At 41.8% G+C, this 19,360-nt stretch overlaps 1 protein-coding gene across 1 annotated transcript in view; it reads right to left on the bottom strand.

The window, feature by feature from the left end:
- ELP1 (elongator acetyltransferase complex subunit 1) overlaps positions 1 to 18,920 on the bottom strand; it is a 64,802-nt gene extending 45,882 nt beyond the window's left edge. The window contains exons 1-11 of the mRNA XM_063129055.1: positions 18,853 to 18,920; positions 14,415 to 14,584; positions 12,938 to 13,090; positions 11,427 to 11,508; positions 9,478 to 9,558; positions 6,930 to 7,015; positions 4,124 to 4,223; positions 3,320 to 3,410; positions 2,005 to 2,128; positions 1,242 to 1,335; positions 398 to 631 (exon numbers count right to left, since the gene is read on the bottom strand). Of these exons, the coding sequence (XP_062985125.1) occupies positions 398 to 631; positions 1,242 to 1,335; positions 2,005 to 2,128; positions 3,320 to 3,410; positions 4,124 to 4,223; positions 6,930 to 7,015; positions 9,478 to 9,558; positions 11,427 to 11,508; positions 12,938 to 13,090; positions 14,415 to 14,564 (1,195 nt within the window). The 5' untranslated portion in view covers positions 14,565 to 14,584; positions 18,853 to 18,920. The remainder of the gene's footprint in view (positions 1 to 397; positions 632 to 1,241; positions 1,336 to 2,004; positions 2,129 to 3,319; positions 3,411 to 4,123; positions 4,224 to 6,929; positions 7,016 to 9,477; positions 9,559 to 11,426; positions 11,509 to 12,937; positions 13,091 to 14,414; positions 14,585 to 18,852) is intronic.
- Positions 18,921 to 19,360: the final 440 nt, after the last annotated feature.

The raw sequence follows: 19,360 nt of genomic DNA on the forward strand, positions 1-19,360 counted from the left end.
CCAAATTTGAGAGAGAGAGACACAGACTGAGAGAGAGAGAGAGAGAGAGAGAGAGATGGGCTGGGGGACATCACATTTTCACAGAATAAGAATGTAAGAATTGCCTAGGTGGATCAGACCGAAGTCCATCTGGCCCAGCTTTCTTATTTCTGCCGCTGCCAGCAAGATGCTTCTGGGAATTACACTCAACATACAGCCTTGCCGTGAAGCCACATTCATACGATTCTTGTGAAATGCAGAGTGCGTGCGTACGTGCGTGTCTGTGGCTTGGTGTGGGGAGGAAGTAAAAGAATAAATGCAGATTAAGACGCGACTCCCATGCGGCCTTATCCTAACGTGTGGCCTTCTCCCACGTAAACAGTCTGCCTTCAAAAACTCCTGCTCGTTGGAAACGTACCTCCATCGATGACTGCCACGCTTGCCAGGTCACTTGCCCCTTCTCCAGTGCTGCGGTCAGTACTCCAGTGCCAGTCGTAGCAGAGATAAAGCCACTGTTGGCAGAGGATGTGAAGTCGATAGGGAACCTCCTGATCCCACGCCAGGGACACGAGAGTTTGGCTACCCTCTGAGCTACCAAAACGCAGGCTTTGCTTCAGGTACCAGTGATAGTTCCCTGTCGTCCACAGCTGAACTACACACAGAACACACAATAATTACAGAATGCAGGACTAGGGACAGGGGAATTGTATTTTAGACCCACAACTAATGAAGTACAGCTTTGAGCTCTCAATCGTCCTAGCTGCTGAGGTATTAGAAATTCTCACCCCAGTTTAGTTGGGAAAGTGGTGTAGTTCCCAAGAGGTGGTGGTAGCTACAAAACTGTCTCTGCCTTCCACCTTTTCATTCAAGAGCATGTTCTTTTGCCTCTTTCGCCACATTTCTTTTGCCTGTAGTTTGGCAAGTGGGAGGACAGGTAACAATCCTAAGGTCAGATTTAGCCCAGGCGCCTCTAGTTGCTGACCCCTACCCTATGTGATTTGGCGAAGATGCCAAGACTCTGTCCCCTGCCCTTAATAAACTCTTCCCTCCCTGCATTAAGGAGAGCTAAAAACTTATCTCCTCAACTGCAGCCACCATACACATTGATATACTTGCAGTTTATACAACATATCCACCACGTGAACAGGGCACTCAAATGCCTGACAGTCATGCACAAAATAAAGTAACTGGGTGGAGGCCACAGCTGGCTGTGTTACCCAGTCTATGAAATTCTGGGAAAGACAATGATTCTATGTTCTTACCATACGTCTTTGGTTCAGAATTATTCTCACTTTTCAGTTCCTCCAACCATACAGCCAATATTGTAGAATCTGAATTCCAGAGCAGCTCATTTACCTAAAGTAATGCAGATTGAGGCTGTCACATCAGCCAAAGCATCATTCAACAAAATACTTATTCTCTTGTCGTGTATCACCTCCTTCAGAACACCTTCCAATTTAAAACAATGTCTTACAAAGAATTCCAAATTCTTCCAGTTAGGGGCAAACAGCACTTGCCACGCACATGGAACGTTTCTTTCTTTTCTTTTTTAAATATTTTTATTGAACTTAACATACATCAATACAATAATACAATAATACAGTAACAAAAAGAAATAAAAATTAAATCATAATACATAGATTGAATAACCTTATAATATTTCTAATTTAATATTTTTAACATCATCCCATAACATAAAGTGCACCCCCCCACCCTGGGATCCATTCCTGTTTCCAAAATCTCATTGTTTCTTCTGGAGGTGGGTTTCCACTCCCCTTAGATCAGCCTTCCTCAACCTGGGGCGCTCCAGATGTGTTGGACTGCACCTCCCAGAATGCCCCAGCCAGCTGGCTGGGGCATTCTGGGAGGTGCAGTCCAACACATCTGGAGCGCCCCAGGTTGAGGAAGGCTGCCTTAGATAATACATATTCTAGGAACTGATTCCAAATTCTCACATGGGACGTTTCTACAGACTAAATATGATTCCGTTAACACAGACCTTCCAAGAAAAGGGTGTCACCCTACCTTGGTTTGGCCTTTCTGAAAGGGAAGTGTAAATTCACCATGGAGGAGTCCATTTTTTTCAAAGAATACAACATCATGTTTGTTGGCTTTATCTTGTGTGGATGCAATCAAGCTTCCAGAGGGCCTCAAGTACAAGAAAGAAAGAATAATTTAGGGCAGCAGTGTTTCAGGCAACAATTCCGCAAGCACACCTTTTTTAAAAAAAGATTTATTTATTTATTTATTTATTTATTACATTTTTATACCGCCCAATAGCCGAAGCTCTCTGGGCGGTTCACAAAAATTAAAACCATAATAAAACAACCAACAGTCTAAAAACACAAATACAAAATGCAGTATAAAAAGCACAACCAGAATTAGAACAGTAATATTTAAATTTAAGTTAAAATTTAGTGTTAAAATACTAAGTAGTGAAATGCTGACACTAGGAGAAATGGAGATTGAAGGGGTAGAGGAGGGAGGACGTGTATATGGCAGGGGAGATCCCCACAAGTTCCAGACTGCAATCCCATTTACTTTGCCCCAACAGCAGCCATTGAGAATCAAGCTTTCCCTTCCTTCACAACCCATACCTTGGTCAGGAAAGAATGGAATTGCCAAGTCACACCTATATATTAGAGACGTGGTTTGCACCTAATGTCAACCCAAAGTATGAGTTGAATATGAGTTGTTGTTGAATTGTGGGTTGTTGTTGAATTGTAAGTTGTCATTACGTGTGAAACCTGCATTGTGGTTTAACTATGGGTTGTTAACTATGAACAACCAGTTTAAAAACCCCATAGGTTCTCTTCCAGGGTTGTTTGTGGTTAATAACCCATAGTTAAGCCACAGTGCAGGATTCACACATAATGACAATCCATGATTCATCAACACCAACCCATGATTCAATAACAACCCACATTCAATCCATACTCTGGGTTATTGTTACGTGCAAACAAGGCTATACAAATCAAACATATAACAGAACACATTAGAGTACTCTGCTAGAGCACTTCCCAAAACACTGTACAGCAGCCATCTCCAACCTGGTGCCCTCCAGATGTGCTGGACTGCAACTGTTGTCATTCCCAGCCAATACAGCCAAGTTCCCAGTTGCAATCCAACACATCTGGAGGACACCAGGTTAGGAAAAGCTGCTATACACTACCTCCATTCCTCACTATTCATTATGGACTGAAGAAGGGACAGATTGGAACTGATGAATTACTCAGGGAAGTCACCAGCCTATAAAATACCAGGCTAGTGAGGCGATAAAAGGAACGTACAAATGAAGTGCAAAGTCCTCGCACACAAACATCAACTCTTCTTTACTCACTTCCAGGCCAGGGCTTGTTCTAATCCTGGGACAGGCTCGCTTGTACTCTGCAGGGTCAGCTCTCTGCTCCACACTCTCACTTTCCGAGCCCCTGCATATTGGGAGAAGGCAGGGGGGACAGAGCAGAGAGACAAAGAAAGACAGACAGACAGGACTCAACTCAGGCTTCAGCAGCTGAAGGCAATGTTTCACCCACAAAGCCTTACAAAGAACATTCCGTGACAATTCCCAGATCAATACAGGCCAATGTTCCATTCTTCGTAGCTGTACATTCGCTGCTCACATTAACTAGTGTAACCTTCTCTTTCTCTCTTTTTAGAATAAAATAAGTGAAATACCTGTTACAATGGCAATGTGTGTGCATATGCACATGTGTGTGCAGGGACCCCATGGACTGTATTTGTATGCAATATAAATGTGTGTCCTGCACCCATAAGGCCCCTATTCAATGTTGGATGGTGATGCATTTTGTCCCAACTACGTATTTTCCAGGTACAACACTACAGTTGTACCTGTACTCAGGGATACCATTGGGCTGCCCTGACGAATCCTATGCCTGGAGTGGAGGTAGCTTTTGTGCTTTAACTGTGTTCCAAATTTGCTTTGCTCCTAGAATGGAGAGGAGTCCATATCTAACACACCTTTCTCTGGCTCATTGGCATGAACGGAGCCATGGGGAAATGTATCTTGGCAAGATGACGACTGGGAAATCTTTCTTTTTCAAATCACGATTTTCATCCCGTCTCCTTGCTCAATCCAAAATTGTTAGCAAATAGCATTGCATTGTTTTAAATTCACACCAACCTGTCTCTGGGCAGATAGCACTCACTGCAAAATACTGTCCATCTCCTCTCCAGGTAATCCGAGGTCTACGGTCATCCCAAGACAGAGCAGGCAACACTTCCTGCGAAAAATAATATGATGCTTACTTCATGTTAACCTGGAAGCAATAGGGGATGGTTGGATACCCGCCTAGGGTATTTTAGGATTTTTTTTTTAGGATGTTTTAACAATATATATACTATGTTTTAATCAGTATTTTATGTATTTTATACTTACTGTTGTTCCCCGCCTCGATCAAAATGGAGAGGCAGGTAAGAAATACTATTATTATTATTATTATTATTATTATTATTATTATTATTTGTGCCACCTAGGGTATTTTGTATGTAGGCAGGGTATAAATTGAACAAATAAATAATAATAGTTGCCCTGTAATCACACACACTATTTCTGTCTCCCCTCAATTTCTAGCAAGAAGAAGGCTGGAAAATTAAAGCGCTGCTACTATTGTGTGCCAACTGGCTGAATCTTCCAAGAGGAGAACTCTGTCCATATGTTGCCAGTTGCCAGAATCTAAAGCAAGAACTATAGATTAAAATGTAAAATTATGCACAGCATTCTCTTGGGCTCCAGTTTAGCTGTTGTTTCAAGACTCAGCAGTTGGTAACAGCAATAGAGAGATTACTTTGTTAATGTAAATCTTTCACATCTGTTGTGAAATCTCCTGCAGCATTCCAGCTAGGAATTAAGAAATTATTGGAATCTGATGTTCTCTTTTTTTATCATTCTCCCTGAGAATCTTGGACTAGATCATATTGGCATTAACCCTAATAGTAAAGTGCATTATTTTACATTTTAAAATTTAAAGGCATAAGTGGGCTAACTATTAACTCATGGTGGGCAGCAGGACATAGACTCTTTTGCCAGTACATAGTATAGTTTTATGGATTAGATCGTATTTCTTCGATTGTAAGACGCCATCGATTGTAAGACGCACGCTAATTTCAGTACCACCAACAGAAAAAAAGCTTTGATTCTAAGGAATAATAATCGCAGCCATGATTCTAAGACACACCCCGTTTTTAGAAATGTTTATATGGGGGGAAAAGTGCATCTTAGAATCGAAGAAATATGGTATTAGAAATGTAGCTTTGGAAAGATAACCAAATAGGCATGGAACAATTTGAAAGGATTCTTTTAGATGAGCTGTGATCAGATTATAATCAATTTTTCATGACTTTAACATCATTGTCTACATTTTGTCCCCTTTGTTTTTCTGATAAATTTAAATAAAACATTTTTAAAATGACGACAACAACACATATTAATTCATGGCTTTCTCAGGTTTCAGAATTTATAAACAGGTTTTAAAAAAACAACCACCAGAAATTTAAAATAATTTATTATTTAAAGCTTTACTTTTTTTTAAAAAGGGGGGGACCAGCAACTGGAGACCCAAGAGCCAAATCCACACCCCAAAATACCAGTTGTTCTCCCCCACCCACCCCAGCTTGAAATGTGGTAGCTATGGAAACAGGACTTGCTGGAAAGTCACTTCAGTGGGATGGGGAGGGGAGGGGCTGAAGAGAGGCTCTTTGCAGGACGGCTCTCACAAAAGTTGCTAAAGGCGGCTTTAGATTAACTTGACAGCATAGCAGGCTGATATTAATATTATTTAGGGTGACCATATGGAAAGGAGGACAGGGCTCCTGTATCTTTAACAGTTGTCTAGAAAAGGGAATTTCACCAGGTGTCATTTGTATATATGGAGAACCTGGTGAAATTCCCTCTTCATCACCGCAGTTAAAGCTGCAGGAGCTATACTAGACTGACTAGATACAAAAGAGGGCAGGGCTCCTGCAGCTTTAAGTATTGTAATGAAGAGGGAATTTCACCAGGTTCCCCACATATACAAATGAGATCTGCTGAAATTCCCTTTTCAAAAAAACTGTTAAAGATACAGGAGCCCTGCCCTCCTTTTCATATGGTGGTCACCCTATATTATTAAAAGTTGTATCTTGCTTTCCTTTAAGAAATTCAGGGTGGCATACATGGTTCCCTTCCTCTCCCTTTTACTCTCACAACAAGCCTGTTGGAGAGTGCGTGGACCAGTCCATTCATAATGCTAAGCCAGAACGTAGTGTTATGTGCACCAGCCTCTGTAAGCCCCAGTGAAGCCTCAGGTTCAAGTGATCCCTCCTCCCCTCTTCTCTTTCTACATGGCTGGGAAGACTTTCCCCAATCCCTGGTTTATCATTACATATATGCCAGGAATCTTAGTTTAAAACAAACTCAAGCTTGTTAAACAAGCTAGCAAACAATTCAGGGTTTGTTGATGGGTTAACAACTGGCTAGTTTGTTTAAAACCATGGTTATGATACATACGTAACAACAAGCCAAGGATCAGGAAATTCATAGTTTATTTCGATTCACAGTTTATTCCTCTTCCTGGCTGTTTGAGAAGACAGGCAAGTTGTGGGCACGTGAACCCAGGGCTTCAGTCAGGGTTGCAGTGACTTATGCACATAACGCTAAATCCTGGCTTAATGTTATGTGCAAATGCAGTCTGCATGACTGAGTTAAGAGCTTGTAGTGAGCTTTGTGGCTGAGTGGGGATTGGAGCCTGAATCTCTTCAATCCTAATCCAATACTCTAACCACTACAACAGCTCTGTGATCTTATTTGTTGCATGTATGTTAATATGAACGGGTATTTGTGTACATAATGAGGGTTGTCTGCTTAATATCCATCATCTTGCAACTGTATGCTTTTTATACTTTTTTTTGTACATGCAATCAATATTCATATTATTTAAAAAATACAATACCATTAGCTTGGTGTGAGCAGCCTGCTTGCCTTCTGATCCATGGAACTGTGTTTCCTTTTTACCCCAACCAACAGTAATGAACTTTCCTAGAAATAAAACAAATGCAATATTTGAGGATTGAAAAATTAACGGCTTGACAAAAAAGGTTATTACCTCCAACTCCTCTAATGCTTTCTTCTAGTTTTCAAAATGTTTTGCAAGCTTTACAAGTCATTATTTCACCATGCCAATCCACTTGATGCCCTGCATTTCCTAGTCATAAATGGGACCAACAGAAGACCTTGCCATTTTCAAGGAAGCAAGAAGTGACTTTAAAGAAGAAATACTGCATTTATGTTCTGCTCTTACGTGGGGTCCCTCACAAGCGATCTCTCATCTAAGGGAATGATCAGGTCTGTCCATGCTTCTCTGCACCAATATTGCTGCATCGGATTTCCCCAGACCATTAATGACCCCCCTAAATGAAGTTTTTATTGAAGTTAAGGTGGTTATTCCCCACCTTTCTTTAATGTAACAAGACAGTAAACAAAGTATTTCATCAGGATTGCACAGGAAGAAGACTTCTGCCAATTTTATAAACCACTGAGATTTGAAAAGCTGCATCTGTCGAGGACTTAGAAACATGCACATTTTCAGAGTCAATTAAAAGCCTGATCATGAGTAAAGTGAAAGGATTATAGTTTATTAACAGCCTTAATATTCCAGGTTTTTTGGTGGCTTGCATGGTTCTAGAACAGGGGTGGGGGAACATGGGCCTCAAGAAACTATGAGACTGCAACGCCCATCAGCCTTCACCACATACTATGCCAGCTAAGGCTGATGGGAATTGCAATCCCACAACGTCCAGAGGGACACACATTCCCCACCCTTGTTCTAGACAGACACATACATGCAGAGGCAATAGGCATATACAGATATACTTTCCAACTTCTTTGTTTAGTAAGGACAACATCTCTGGTTCTGCTATCTGCATTCCCTAACACACACTTATTCTGCTATTCTGAACACCATTTTTAAAGTCTGCCCACATGCAGAAAACCTAAAAACAGCAGCCTCTGCTGGAGGGCAGAGGAGAAAAGAGCAGCAGCAGGGAATGGCAGTAGACATTCATTCATTTCAGATGTAGCCCACACCCTTCTTTCATGTACAGTGGTGGCCAAAATTGAAATTTTTGAAATTTTCATGTTTTGCAACTTTGCATGCTTATAGAAAATGTTCTGTTTCACGAAATTCAAATATGTATGTATCAATTGAAAGACCTGATTCACGTAATTCAACAATCCTTCTTTTCCTGGGTGGCCAATGCACTCTTTTCTTTGGTGCCATTGCTCTATTTATGATGTACGTACGTACCCTTTTAATTTGAGCAATACTTCAAATATTCACACAATCTCCAATTGCGCTTCAGTTACAGAACAAACAGCAAAACTGACTTTCCCCAACTTGAAACATGATGTATCGCAGCTACTGCCATGTGATTGGTCCCCAGAACAAGGACTGTGATTGGCCAGTAGGGTTTGCAATTCCAATCTACTTCTTCACTTCAAACACCTGTGTTTGTTTTTAGACTGAAGTAAGCATAACTTTTTTTTGTACTGCAGATATTTGCATTCCGTTTTTTATATTGAATTTAGCATTAAATTCTCTTTCAATTGATATATAAACATTTGAATTTTGTGAAACAGAACATTTTCTATAAGCATGCAACGTTACAAAACATGAAAATTTCAAAAAGTGTCCACAATTTTGGCCGCCACTGTAGCTTCTCCTCTCCACTTTATCATCACCATCACCCTGTGAGATAGGTTAAGTTGAGAAATTGTGACTGGCCCAAGACCAACTAGAGAGTTTCATGACTGAGTAGGGAGATCTGAACCTATCTCCCTAGTCCTTATCCAACATGCTATTGGTTTTTATTTACAACATCTGTAGGTTGCCCCATAACGAAATGTTCTCAGGGCAGCTTGCAATATAAAATAAACAAGGTAGAAATCTCTCCATTATGCTATCCTGGCTCTCTTATGTGACAAGTTACTTTTATACTCTACAATTTCCTGGCCAAAGTGATAGCAGTGGCAATAGTGCAACTATACGTAATGTATGCATCTAAAATCTTGCTCTAAATCTTGCTTTAAATTAACTGTCCTGAAATCCATATAAACGCAGCTGCAGCATTCAATAATGCTTCAACCGCCACATTGAGAAGTTGGATCTAGTTGCCTGGCACAGTACTTTCAGTCTTCATTCAGCTCTACCTGTTCATTTCACTCACTTTTACAAAGATACCGTCATCTTTTGTTCTGACTTTACACTGTTGGTTTTGCCCTACCCTGTGCCTGTTTACACTTCCCTGTGCCTGTTTGCATTCTCCTTCCCTCTTTATTGTTTACTACAACTTATTAGATTGTAAGCCTATGCGGCAGGGTCTTGCTATTTACTGTGTTATCTGTACAGCACCATGTACATTGATGGTGCTATATAAATAAATAATAATAATAATAATAATAATCTATTTTCTGAGCATCCAGTACCTGCAGCATCAGCTCACCTTCTCCGAAATCGTCTTGGTGGATCTGTTTTTCCGTAATTGGTTCAAAGTCTCTCGTCATCAGAATGAGAGTCTGTTCACCTGTCACAGTGCAAACACACATTAGGCCTTCATATTAAAACTTCCTTGCTCAGATGAGATGAACTAATTTAACATAGTCATGGGGACCCAAAATTCCAACCCTCTATGTCTTTGGCTGTTAGGAAAACTACCAAAAATGACACCTGGAAAATCTAGAGAAGAAATTTGGGACAAAGCTTTCTAATTTTTGTGAACCACCCAGGGAGCTTCAGCTACTGGGTGGTATAAAAATGCAATAAACAAACAAACAAATAAAGCCACTTCTGATCCTCCAAATGTTTTGGCCTACAAGTCCCATCAGCCCTAGCCAGCATAGTCAAGGGATGATGGGTGTTTTAAGCCAAAATATCTGGAAGGCCACAAGTTACCCACCGCTATTCTAAGGGATAGGAGAGGAAGTAAGTGATTTTCTCAATACCATTAAGAATTCTTTTAATAATGTATATTAAGTTTAAACAGCTGACAAAATAGTAACCCAATATTAACTAAATGGTTCTTGTTGCCAAGAGAAACGAAGAGCGACTTTGCTCCTTCAGTAACATAGTTAGGAGCTACTGGATCCCATAGACAGAAGTCTTGTGCAGATGTAACGTGACCGTGTGCAGATGTAGCGACAGTTTGCAAATTGTGAACCGGGCTCCAGAAACACACACACACTCGCACACACTCCCCATCCCTCCTGCCCTCTTCAGTGGGACTTCCCCTGCATTTACCTTTAACAGGAGTTAGTGTTTTCTGGCATAAGTCATCTATTAGGGCGACCAGGACTGTTTCTGTCCCAGAGCCAGGCCTGAATCCTGAGACAGCTGGGTCAAGGCAGCCTCAGCATGGATATTGAAGTCCCCCAAGACCAACAACTTTGGTATCCTCAGCACCACATCACCTCTACCAGCTTAGGCAGGAAGACTGTTAAGCAATGGCGTGGCTAGTACACCAACTGAATCCCAATCCTGTCTCGAGATCCCAACACTCGGTACAGACAAGCAAAACTGGCTGGCTACTGGATGGGGTACCTGATCAGGGAGATGGATTTTCTATAGGCCAAAGCTACCCCTCCTTCCGGCCCCTCGAATCGAGCTTGGTGCTGTACTAAGGGCAATGGTGCATACAGAAACATTAAGCCATGTTTACGGCAAATAAAGGAAGGGATGGAGGGAAATTCACAATGGAGAGGGGAGAAAGCACGTTTTCCCAAGGTTAGTTACTGTTTTGCAAACTATGGTTTGTAATTATTGATAACCGGAACCAGAAGGTTCGAGCATATAAGACCGATTCTGGCCCGCTTGCATTGGCTGCCTGTATGTTTCTGAACCCAATTCAAGGTGCTAGTTTTAACCTATAAAGCCATACACGGCTTGGGACCACAATACCTGATGGAATGCCTCCCCCGAAATGAACCTACTCGTACAGTACGCTCAACATCTAAAGTTCTCCTCCAAGTGCCTGCTCTGAAGGAAGCTCGGAGGATGGCAACAAGGGAGAGGGCCTTTTCGGTGATGGCCCCTCAATTATGGAATGATCCCCCCAACGAGACTCGCCAGGCGCCAACATTGTTATCTTTTCGGCGCCAGGTCAAGACTTTTCTCTCCTCCCAGTCATTTAACAGCATATGTTGAGTTTTTAAAATGACCCCAGAATAGTTATTTAAAATGGATATTGTCTGTTTTTGTTTGTATTTTATGCTATTTATGGTTTTAAATTTTGTATATTTGTTTTTAATGTTCACTGCTTTTAACTTTTGTAAACTGCCCAGAAAGCTTCAGCTATGGGGCGGTATATAAATGTAATAAATAATGTGTTATGTCTACACTGGACCAGAAGGTAAAGAGCAAGACTGACAATATGAGGTTTGTAAGTTTGCTGTGTACCTGTAGCAAGGAGAATGAGCTCTTGGTCAGGACTCCAGCTCATTACAGTTAGTCCACTGTCCACACTCCCGACACATTCCAGCTGCAAAAAATTAAAGACTTTTTATTCTTAGCCTGCCCTTCCTTGCATGGAGCCCAGGGTGGCCAACAACCCATATAAAAATACAACACATGAACACCTTTAAAATCATATCTCTAAAATGCAAACACACAATTGCATGCAATAAAACCATCACACAATACCAGAAAACAGATAAAGCACTTGCTTATCCCCACAAAAGCTTGTACAAATAAACACATTGTCAACTGGCATCTGAATGACTACAGCGTGGGGACAGCAGAATCTCTACTAGAAGGAAATTACAGTCAGGGTGCCACCACCAAGAAAGCTCTGCCATGTGTGGTAGCCCATGGGCTACGTTCTTCAAGGGCACCACAAGCAAAGCCTCCCTGGGTGGGTTGGTACTGGGGAAAGCAATTCTTCAACTAATACTACTCCTGTGCCTTTAACAGAAGCTTGACACAAAGAAATTAAGCAGGTGAAGCATTCAATTGTCTCAATGCTAGAAAAAGCATGACCTGATCAGATGACACTGACCTGATCAGTGTCAGGCCAATGGTGCTTCTGTTCTAGAACATCCATAAAACCCATGAATACTTCCGCCATTTTGCATATGAGCCTCTCTCAACAGTCTTTACCTGTGCTCCAACCTAAGGTAGGGTGACCATATGAAAAGGAGGACAGGGCTCCTGTATCTTTAACAGTTGTATTGAAAGGGGGAGTTCAGCAGGTGTCATTTGTATATATGGAGAACCTGGTGAAATTTCCTCTTCATCACAACAGTTAAAGCTGCAGGAGCCCTGCTCTCTTTTAAATCTGGTCACTCTAGCATAGCTCCTGCAGCTTTAACTGTTGTGATGAAGGGAGAATTTCACCAGGTTCTCCATATATACAAATGACACCTGCTGGAATTCCCTTTTCTATGCAACTGTTAAAGATACAGGAGCTCTGTCCTCCTTTTCATAGGGTCACCCTAACCTAAGGCAATACAGACCAGCATCATTTTCTTTTTTCTTTTTTTTTTAGGGAGAAAAAATTTAAACAATTACAGTTTAGATCAGGTTCAACATTTCCCTGTGAAAGGAGGCTGTAATTGATTGTGGCTTGCCATTTCACGTTTGTGGCAAAATATACATGTGTATTTTACATCTCTTAAACTCATTTCTTTCTTTTTTTTAGAAAAAGGGGCAAATTTCAAGAAGCCAACATATTACATTAAAAAAGAAAACGTAAATGCTAAAGCCCCCCATTGAGGTTAATAACATTAAGGCCAAATCCTATGCATGTTTAGACAACAACAACAATGCCCTACAGTCCCAGCTGGGGGATGCTGGGAGTTGTAGGACTTTTTTTTCTATCTAAACAGGCATAAGATTGCACCCTAAGGCAAGAACATGCCTTACTTTGCATTGCAGGAGGCTGCATGGCTCCATCTACCGTTCTGCCATACCTGGTTTGTGTTCAGATTGCACAGTATAACATCTCCAGCTGCTGTAGCCACACAGACAGACTCTTGTTCTGGCAAGTCCTCAATGCCCACAATGCACCCACTTCCATCTTCTGGTAGGAAACCCTCTGCTGTCAAAACAACTTCATTTGCAACCTTTAAAAAAGTAACAAAACAGAAGGCACCATGAAACAGTTGCCCACTCATGTGCTGCACATTGATTTGCTCATGGGAGTTGGCTTTTAGAAAGATCACCACCAGCAAGTGGGTTAAAGGACACCTGTTTTTTGGTGCTGCTCCAAACTCCTGCACACATCTCTATGCTGTAAAGTGTCCTGGCTGCACCCTGCTTAGCACAAAGTAATTGTAAAATTGCCCCTTACTGCTGCGGTTTTCAAACTTGTGTTCTCAGGAATCCTGTGCTTTGGAAGTCTATCTGGGCTTCATCACTATCAGGAATAGCAAACAAAATGTAGTGAAAGGGAAATTGTTTATCATCACTGACCGTCCTCTGCAATTCATAGCCTTCAAGGGAAAACTCGGCACATTCCAGGTGCACTTTTGGTTCATGAGAGAAAATAGTCAAGCCCAACAGGCCTGGTTTGTAGCAGTATGACCCGACAGTGTGCCCTAGAATTACCCCAGAATCCTTTGCAAAGTGTAGAGGTTCCTCAGCAGACAAATCAAAGTAGAAAAGATTCCTTCAGAGTTGGCACTTGGAAGACCACTGCTATAAGGTGTTGGTTTTTTTTTATAAGCTCCACCCAACAAGCATTTTATTGTACGCTCGTTACTGGGAACTCACAGATTTTTCACAGGTCCCTCACATGACACGTCTGCCTTCCACCCCTTCCGGCCCTCCTTGGGCCACAAGAAAAACCACAGAATATTTTTAAAACTGGAAGTTGCTGCCAGTTTTCTCTCCTGCTATGTGCAGGAGAAGCAGCGTGGTTAGAATGCCTGTCTGAATGGGAGTTGTGCTCGTTGTTTACTTCCTGTTTTGAAACAGGAAGTAACTGAGTAACGAAACCAGGAGCAGGGAAGCAACGGTAGGGAGCGTGTTTTCCCATGTGTGATGGAGCCTTATATTAATCTACACTCAGCAGGATCCTCCATTTCTGCAAAAAAAACCCTATAACAATCTAAATAATAATGGCGGCCTTAATGTTTTATATCCTGCGAAATAAAGTGACCCAAGTATCCACCTTGACCTGTTTTTAATACCTCACAGAAATTACATAAAGTACTGTAATGCGGACATAAGCAGGCCTGATTCTTCCTGTGATATACATAATGTCATTATAAGCCACATAAACTGCAATCTCTTATGCCCAAATGCTTACATAGTTAGATAGCCAAGGATGGAAGATCCAATGATGGAAGTAAAAGTACCGAGCAACAGACAATGTTAGTTACACAGCAATTAACAGGCAGACAATTCCTAAAATATATAAAATATATTTGACATGTGGCGCCTCACCTCTTGTGTGACAGGATCCAGTTCCACAACTCCATATTCTGTGCTGATTAATAGTGTCCCCCTGTCTGCACGGAGAGAGAAACCTTGAGGAGTTCCAAGAGCTCGGACTGGCTGGCATTCCCGCGTTCTCAGTAACTTTAGATTTCTCATGGTGTCCTCAGTACACACAACTGAAAAAGAAGAAAACGTTTGTGTCTCCTCACCCTAAGAGCAAATCAAAGTAACACAGTGCACCAAAAAACAGGAAGCAGATGTTGTTTTGAGTACTTATTTATTTATTGCATTTATATACCATCCCATAGCCAAAGCTCTCTGGGCTTACAAAAGTAAAAACCAGTGAACATTAAAAGCAAATATACAAAATTTGAAATCATCAAAAGCATAAAAATAACAATATCCTTTAAAACAACTAATACTGAACTTTTGTCAATATCAAACTGTTACTTGGACCTTTTAAAATACTGTGATATCAATACCTGAGGTAGCATAAGAAACCGAAAAAAACGAACCTATTGCTAGAACTATAACAGTTCAATACTGACAACAGTTCAATATTAGTTGTTTTAAAAAGAAATTGTTGTTTTTATGCTTTTGATGATTTTAAATTTTGTATATTTGTTTTTAATGTTCACTGGTTTTAACTTTTGTAAACCGCCCAGAGAGCTTCAGCTATGGGGCAGTATATAAATGTAATAAATAAATAAAAAAAATAAAAAAAATAAACAGCCAGTTCCTAACATTCCATCATACTGTACCATGATCAATAGAACTGAGGATGGAGCTATGCAAATAGGATTAAGCTTGGCTCCATGAGAGGTTTAGCTGCACTACTTGGTGCGGGGGGGGGGGGGGGGGGATAGATCTTTATACCGTATTTCTTCAATTCTAAGACGCACTTTTCCCCCCATATAAACATCTCTAAAAACGGGGTGCGTCTTAGAAACGCAGGTGCAATTATCATTCTTAGAATCAAAGCTTTTTTCTGTTGGCGATACTGAAATTAGCGTGCGTCTTACAATCGATGGCGTCTTACAATCGAAGAAATACGGTATATGCATGCAACTAGACACAAAAGATGCAGTTCCGGGGGTGGGTGGGAATGGAGCAACTGCGCAGTTCAGGCAGCAGATGCATTATGTTAACTGACATTTAAAGTGACCAACCGATACACTTAGGGGTGACCACATCACACCATTCTTAAAATCCCTTCACTGGCTGCCAATTAGTTTCCGGGTGAAGTATAAAGTGTTAGTTATCACCTTTAAAACCCTACATGGTCTGGGTCCAGGCTACCTGCGGGATCGCCTTCTCCCGTACAATCCGCCCTGCACACTCAGGTCCTCTGGGAAGAATTTACTTCCGCCAACAAAAACAAGGCTGACAACTATTACCCAGAAGACCTTTTCTTCTGCCGCTCCCAGTTTGTGGAATGGCTTGCCGGGAGAGATCCGTCAACTTAACAGTCTTCCGGAATTTAAGAAAGCCATAAAGACTGATCTCTTCCGGCAGGCCTACCCAGCTGAATTTTAAGATGCCTTTTTTAATGGTGTGCTGCTTTTAATGATACACTGGTTTTAAACGTTTGAATTAGTTTTATGTATTTTATGGTTTTTGTGTTGTACCCTGCCTCGATGCAGAGGGAGAGGCGGGTAACAAATAAATATATTATTATTATTTAACAAGAATGTGAAAAAATAAAATGAGCAGTTCAGGCTCTTCCAGAACCCCAAACCTTGATCAAGAATACCCATTTCTCCTCCCTTACCAATATCCACACAGAATTGACCAATGTTTCCAAGATGAGGAAAATCATTGTAGTACATGGAGAACCACTTTCCTGACAAGTCATGTGAAGTTGTCCACGTTACAATAAGGGCGGTGATGCCAGAAAAGATCCAATATGACATTCTTAACAAGGAGTGTTAAATTTGTGGTTCCCCCCCCTCCGCTCTTGTTCTTGGCTGCTGTTTTTATCACTCATTGCAAATAAAGCTGGGTTGGAGTTCATGGTGCCTCTCGTGTGAAGCTTAAATATAACACACTTCTGTATTAGCGTTACCAAATTTCCAGTTCTGAGGATTTTCTGTCACCCTGTGCGGGCTTCTAAATGTCATGGAATGTGACTCTAAGCCACAAAGACTGTGTATTCACACATACATGCACAGTTGTAGTGTAGTGGCACACACTACGCACACAAATTGCAGTCATGTGCCAATGTGCTGTTAAAGACTTTCCTTGAAGGCCTTTGGGGTTGGAGGGAACAACTAGGCCTTCAGCGTGGTGACTCCCCTCCTGTGGAATTCCCTGCCTCTCGAGGTCAGGCAGGCTCCAAACTTGTACTCCTTTCGGCGCCTCCTGAAAACATCTTTATACCAAGAAGCCTTTCCTTAATATGCAGCCTTGAATCTCTGTTTTTTGCTTCTTTTAAATTTTAACTGTTTTTTTCTCTGTTTTTATTTTCATTTTATCTTGTACACCGCTCCGAAAATGTTCAATGGGGAGCGGTATATAAATATTCTAAATAAATAAATAAAGAAGTGGCAGCTAGCAGCAACTCTGTCCCAGCCCTGCCACATCACTCATTAGGGCCCCAATCATGCATGGGTCCTTGTAGGGGGCAGTGACAGGACCCCCAACATCTTGTCTGCCCCAGGCCTAATAAAGCCTTTCGGCCGCCCTGCCCTATGCAGTGCTTTACTTTCCATTCAAATGGTTGCCATTTACTCCTATGAGGAAAAACAAAGCGCTGTTCGTGGGTCACTGTTGTGGTGAGAACAAAACCTACTCTTTACTCCTGACACCGGGTGGGTCCCTCATTGACAGGGATCCTGCAAGGATGTATGTGTGTGCAATATGCTTCTCTATATGATACATACACACATGACAACAGGTAGCAAAAGAAGATTCTTGGTAAAAATTTATGGACATTTAAATGTAACACGTTGGGAAGTACTTTGCTTAGGATGCCCAATATTTTCTAAGCCTGTTGCTGGGCTGCCCAACAGGAACAACTTTAGCAGACAATGTTTTTCATCATTTAATCTTCATGCCAGCATTGACTTCACCTGTTCAATTGAGAAACTACTCCCCATCACATCTTAACACTTGAACTTGGGTCACTCATTGACATTGATTGGCAATACACTAAAAACAGACAAAAGGAACTACATCTTCACGTGACACATCATTAAAATCAATGCCCCAAGACGTGGTGAGGCCCTCTGGCTTAAATGGCTTTAAAAGGGGATGAGGCAATTTCACAGAAGAGAAGGCATTTATTTATTTATTTTATTAAAACATTTGTATCCGATCTTATATCACTAGGATCTCAGGGTGGTGTTCAGATAAAATTAGTTAGAATAGCTCTACATTGAACCTCCATGGGTAAAATCTAACATAAGTTCTACTTAAAATAGATGCACTGAAATAAAAGAGAGTTAAGTTAGTCATGACTAACATGAGTCCTATTAATTTCAATGGATGTACTCTAAGATTATTTATTCATTACATTTATATCCAGTCTTTTCTCATAATCCTCCTCCTCTCCATTTTATCCTCACAACAACAGCCCTGTGAGTTAAATTGGGCTGAGAGAATCTGTGACTGGCCCAAAGTCATCCAGTGAGCTTCATGGTCAAGTGGGGACTAGAATCCGGATCTCCTGACTCTCATTCGAACCACTACACCACACTGTCTCTTACGTTGGATTCCCCCCCTGAGGCTATCTACCTCGGAATATCAGAATTTGGGACTCAAAGACAGGAGATGGCCAGTGTGGTGTAGTGGCTAGTGTCAGACTGGGAGTCGGGAGATCCGGGTTCTAGTCCCCACTCGGCCATGAAAACCCACTGGGTGACTTTGGGCCAGTCACAGACTCTCAGCCCAACCCACCTCACAGGGTTGTTGTTGTGAGGATAAAGTGGAGAGGAGGAGGATTATGTACGCCACCTTGGGATCCTTGCGGGATATAAATGCAATAATAAATTTAAAAATTGTTGCATTCATGTCCTGCTTGAGGGCTTCCTGGAAGAATCGATCTCGCCACTGTCGGAAACAGAATCCTGAACAAAACAGACCTTTGGGCTGATCCACAACAGACCAGCTGTTCTATTTGTCTTATTTTCGTGCTCCATCCCATCACCATCACTACCCCGCTCCAAAAGGCTCAAGGGGGAAATTACTCAGTGTGCTTTATGGCTCAGTATTGCAAGGATTTGGGAATTTATTTCAACATATCTGGCCCTCCATGACAGTATTGGGGTCTAAACCACGCTGTTAAAAAAAAACAAAAGCGGGTTGTGGGGAGAGTCTTTTGCAAATAAAGGCCCTGACATTTTGCCTGCCATCTATTTATAAGGCAATGGGAGGTAAAACCAGAATCCTCAGGTGTTGCGAAGAGACTGTCTCTGGGATCCTGATACCCCCACTGCTCACTTACCTTAGAAGCTCCTTCCAACTGCACGCCGGCAACCTAGCTAGACACGCAGCGCGCCTGCCATGTTAAAGCCAACGTGTGGGCAAAGCAAGCCTGGAGCATGCTCAGTGAGACGGTGAAGCCGAAATCGGATGAGGGCGGCTCTGTTAGTTAAAAAGCGCATGCTCAACAGATATTCTGAAGCCCAACCGAGTGAGGGCAGCACTGCAAACAGGGCGCATGCTCAGTGGAAATCTCATCCTGTCCATATTTTTCCCCCAAGGAATGTGGAGAACTTACTTAGCAAGCAAGTCATGCTCAGAAATGATCGATTCTTTGCGTGTTCATTCCTGAGCCTTTACCGCGGGGGGTGTCTTCGCATTCCTCACTTAGGGGGGAAAAACGAGCTTATTTTGCTGAAGATAAAATACAGATCATAGTTAGAATCCTGAGTTTATTAACAGAGGCAGTGGCCGCAGCTTTCGCCGACTTGGTGTCCTCCGGGTGTTTTGGACTTCAGCTCCTATCAGCC

Source organism: Elgaria multicarinata, chromosome 6 (genome assembly GCF_023053635.1).
Source record: "Elgaria multicarinata webbii isolate HBS135686 ecotype San Diego chromosome 6, rElgMul1.1.pri, whole genome shotgun sequence".
NCBI classification, from domain to species: Eukaryota; Metazoa; Chordata; class Lepidosauria; order Squamata; family Anguidae; genus Elgaria; species Elgaria multicarinata.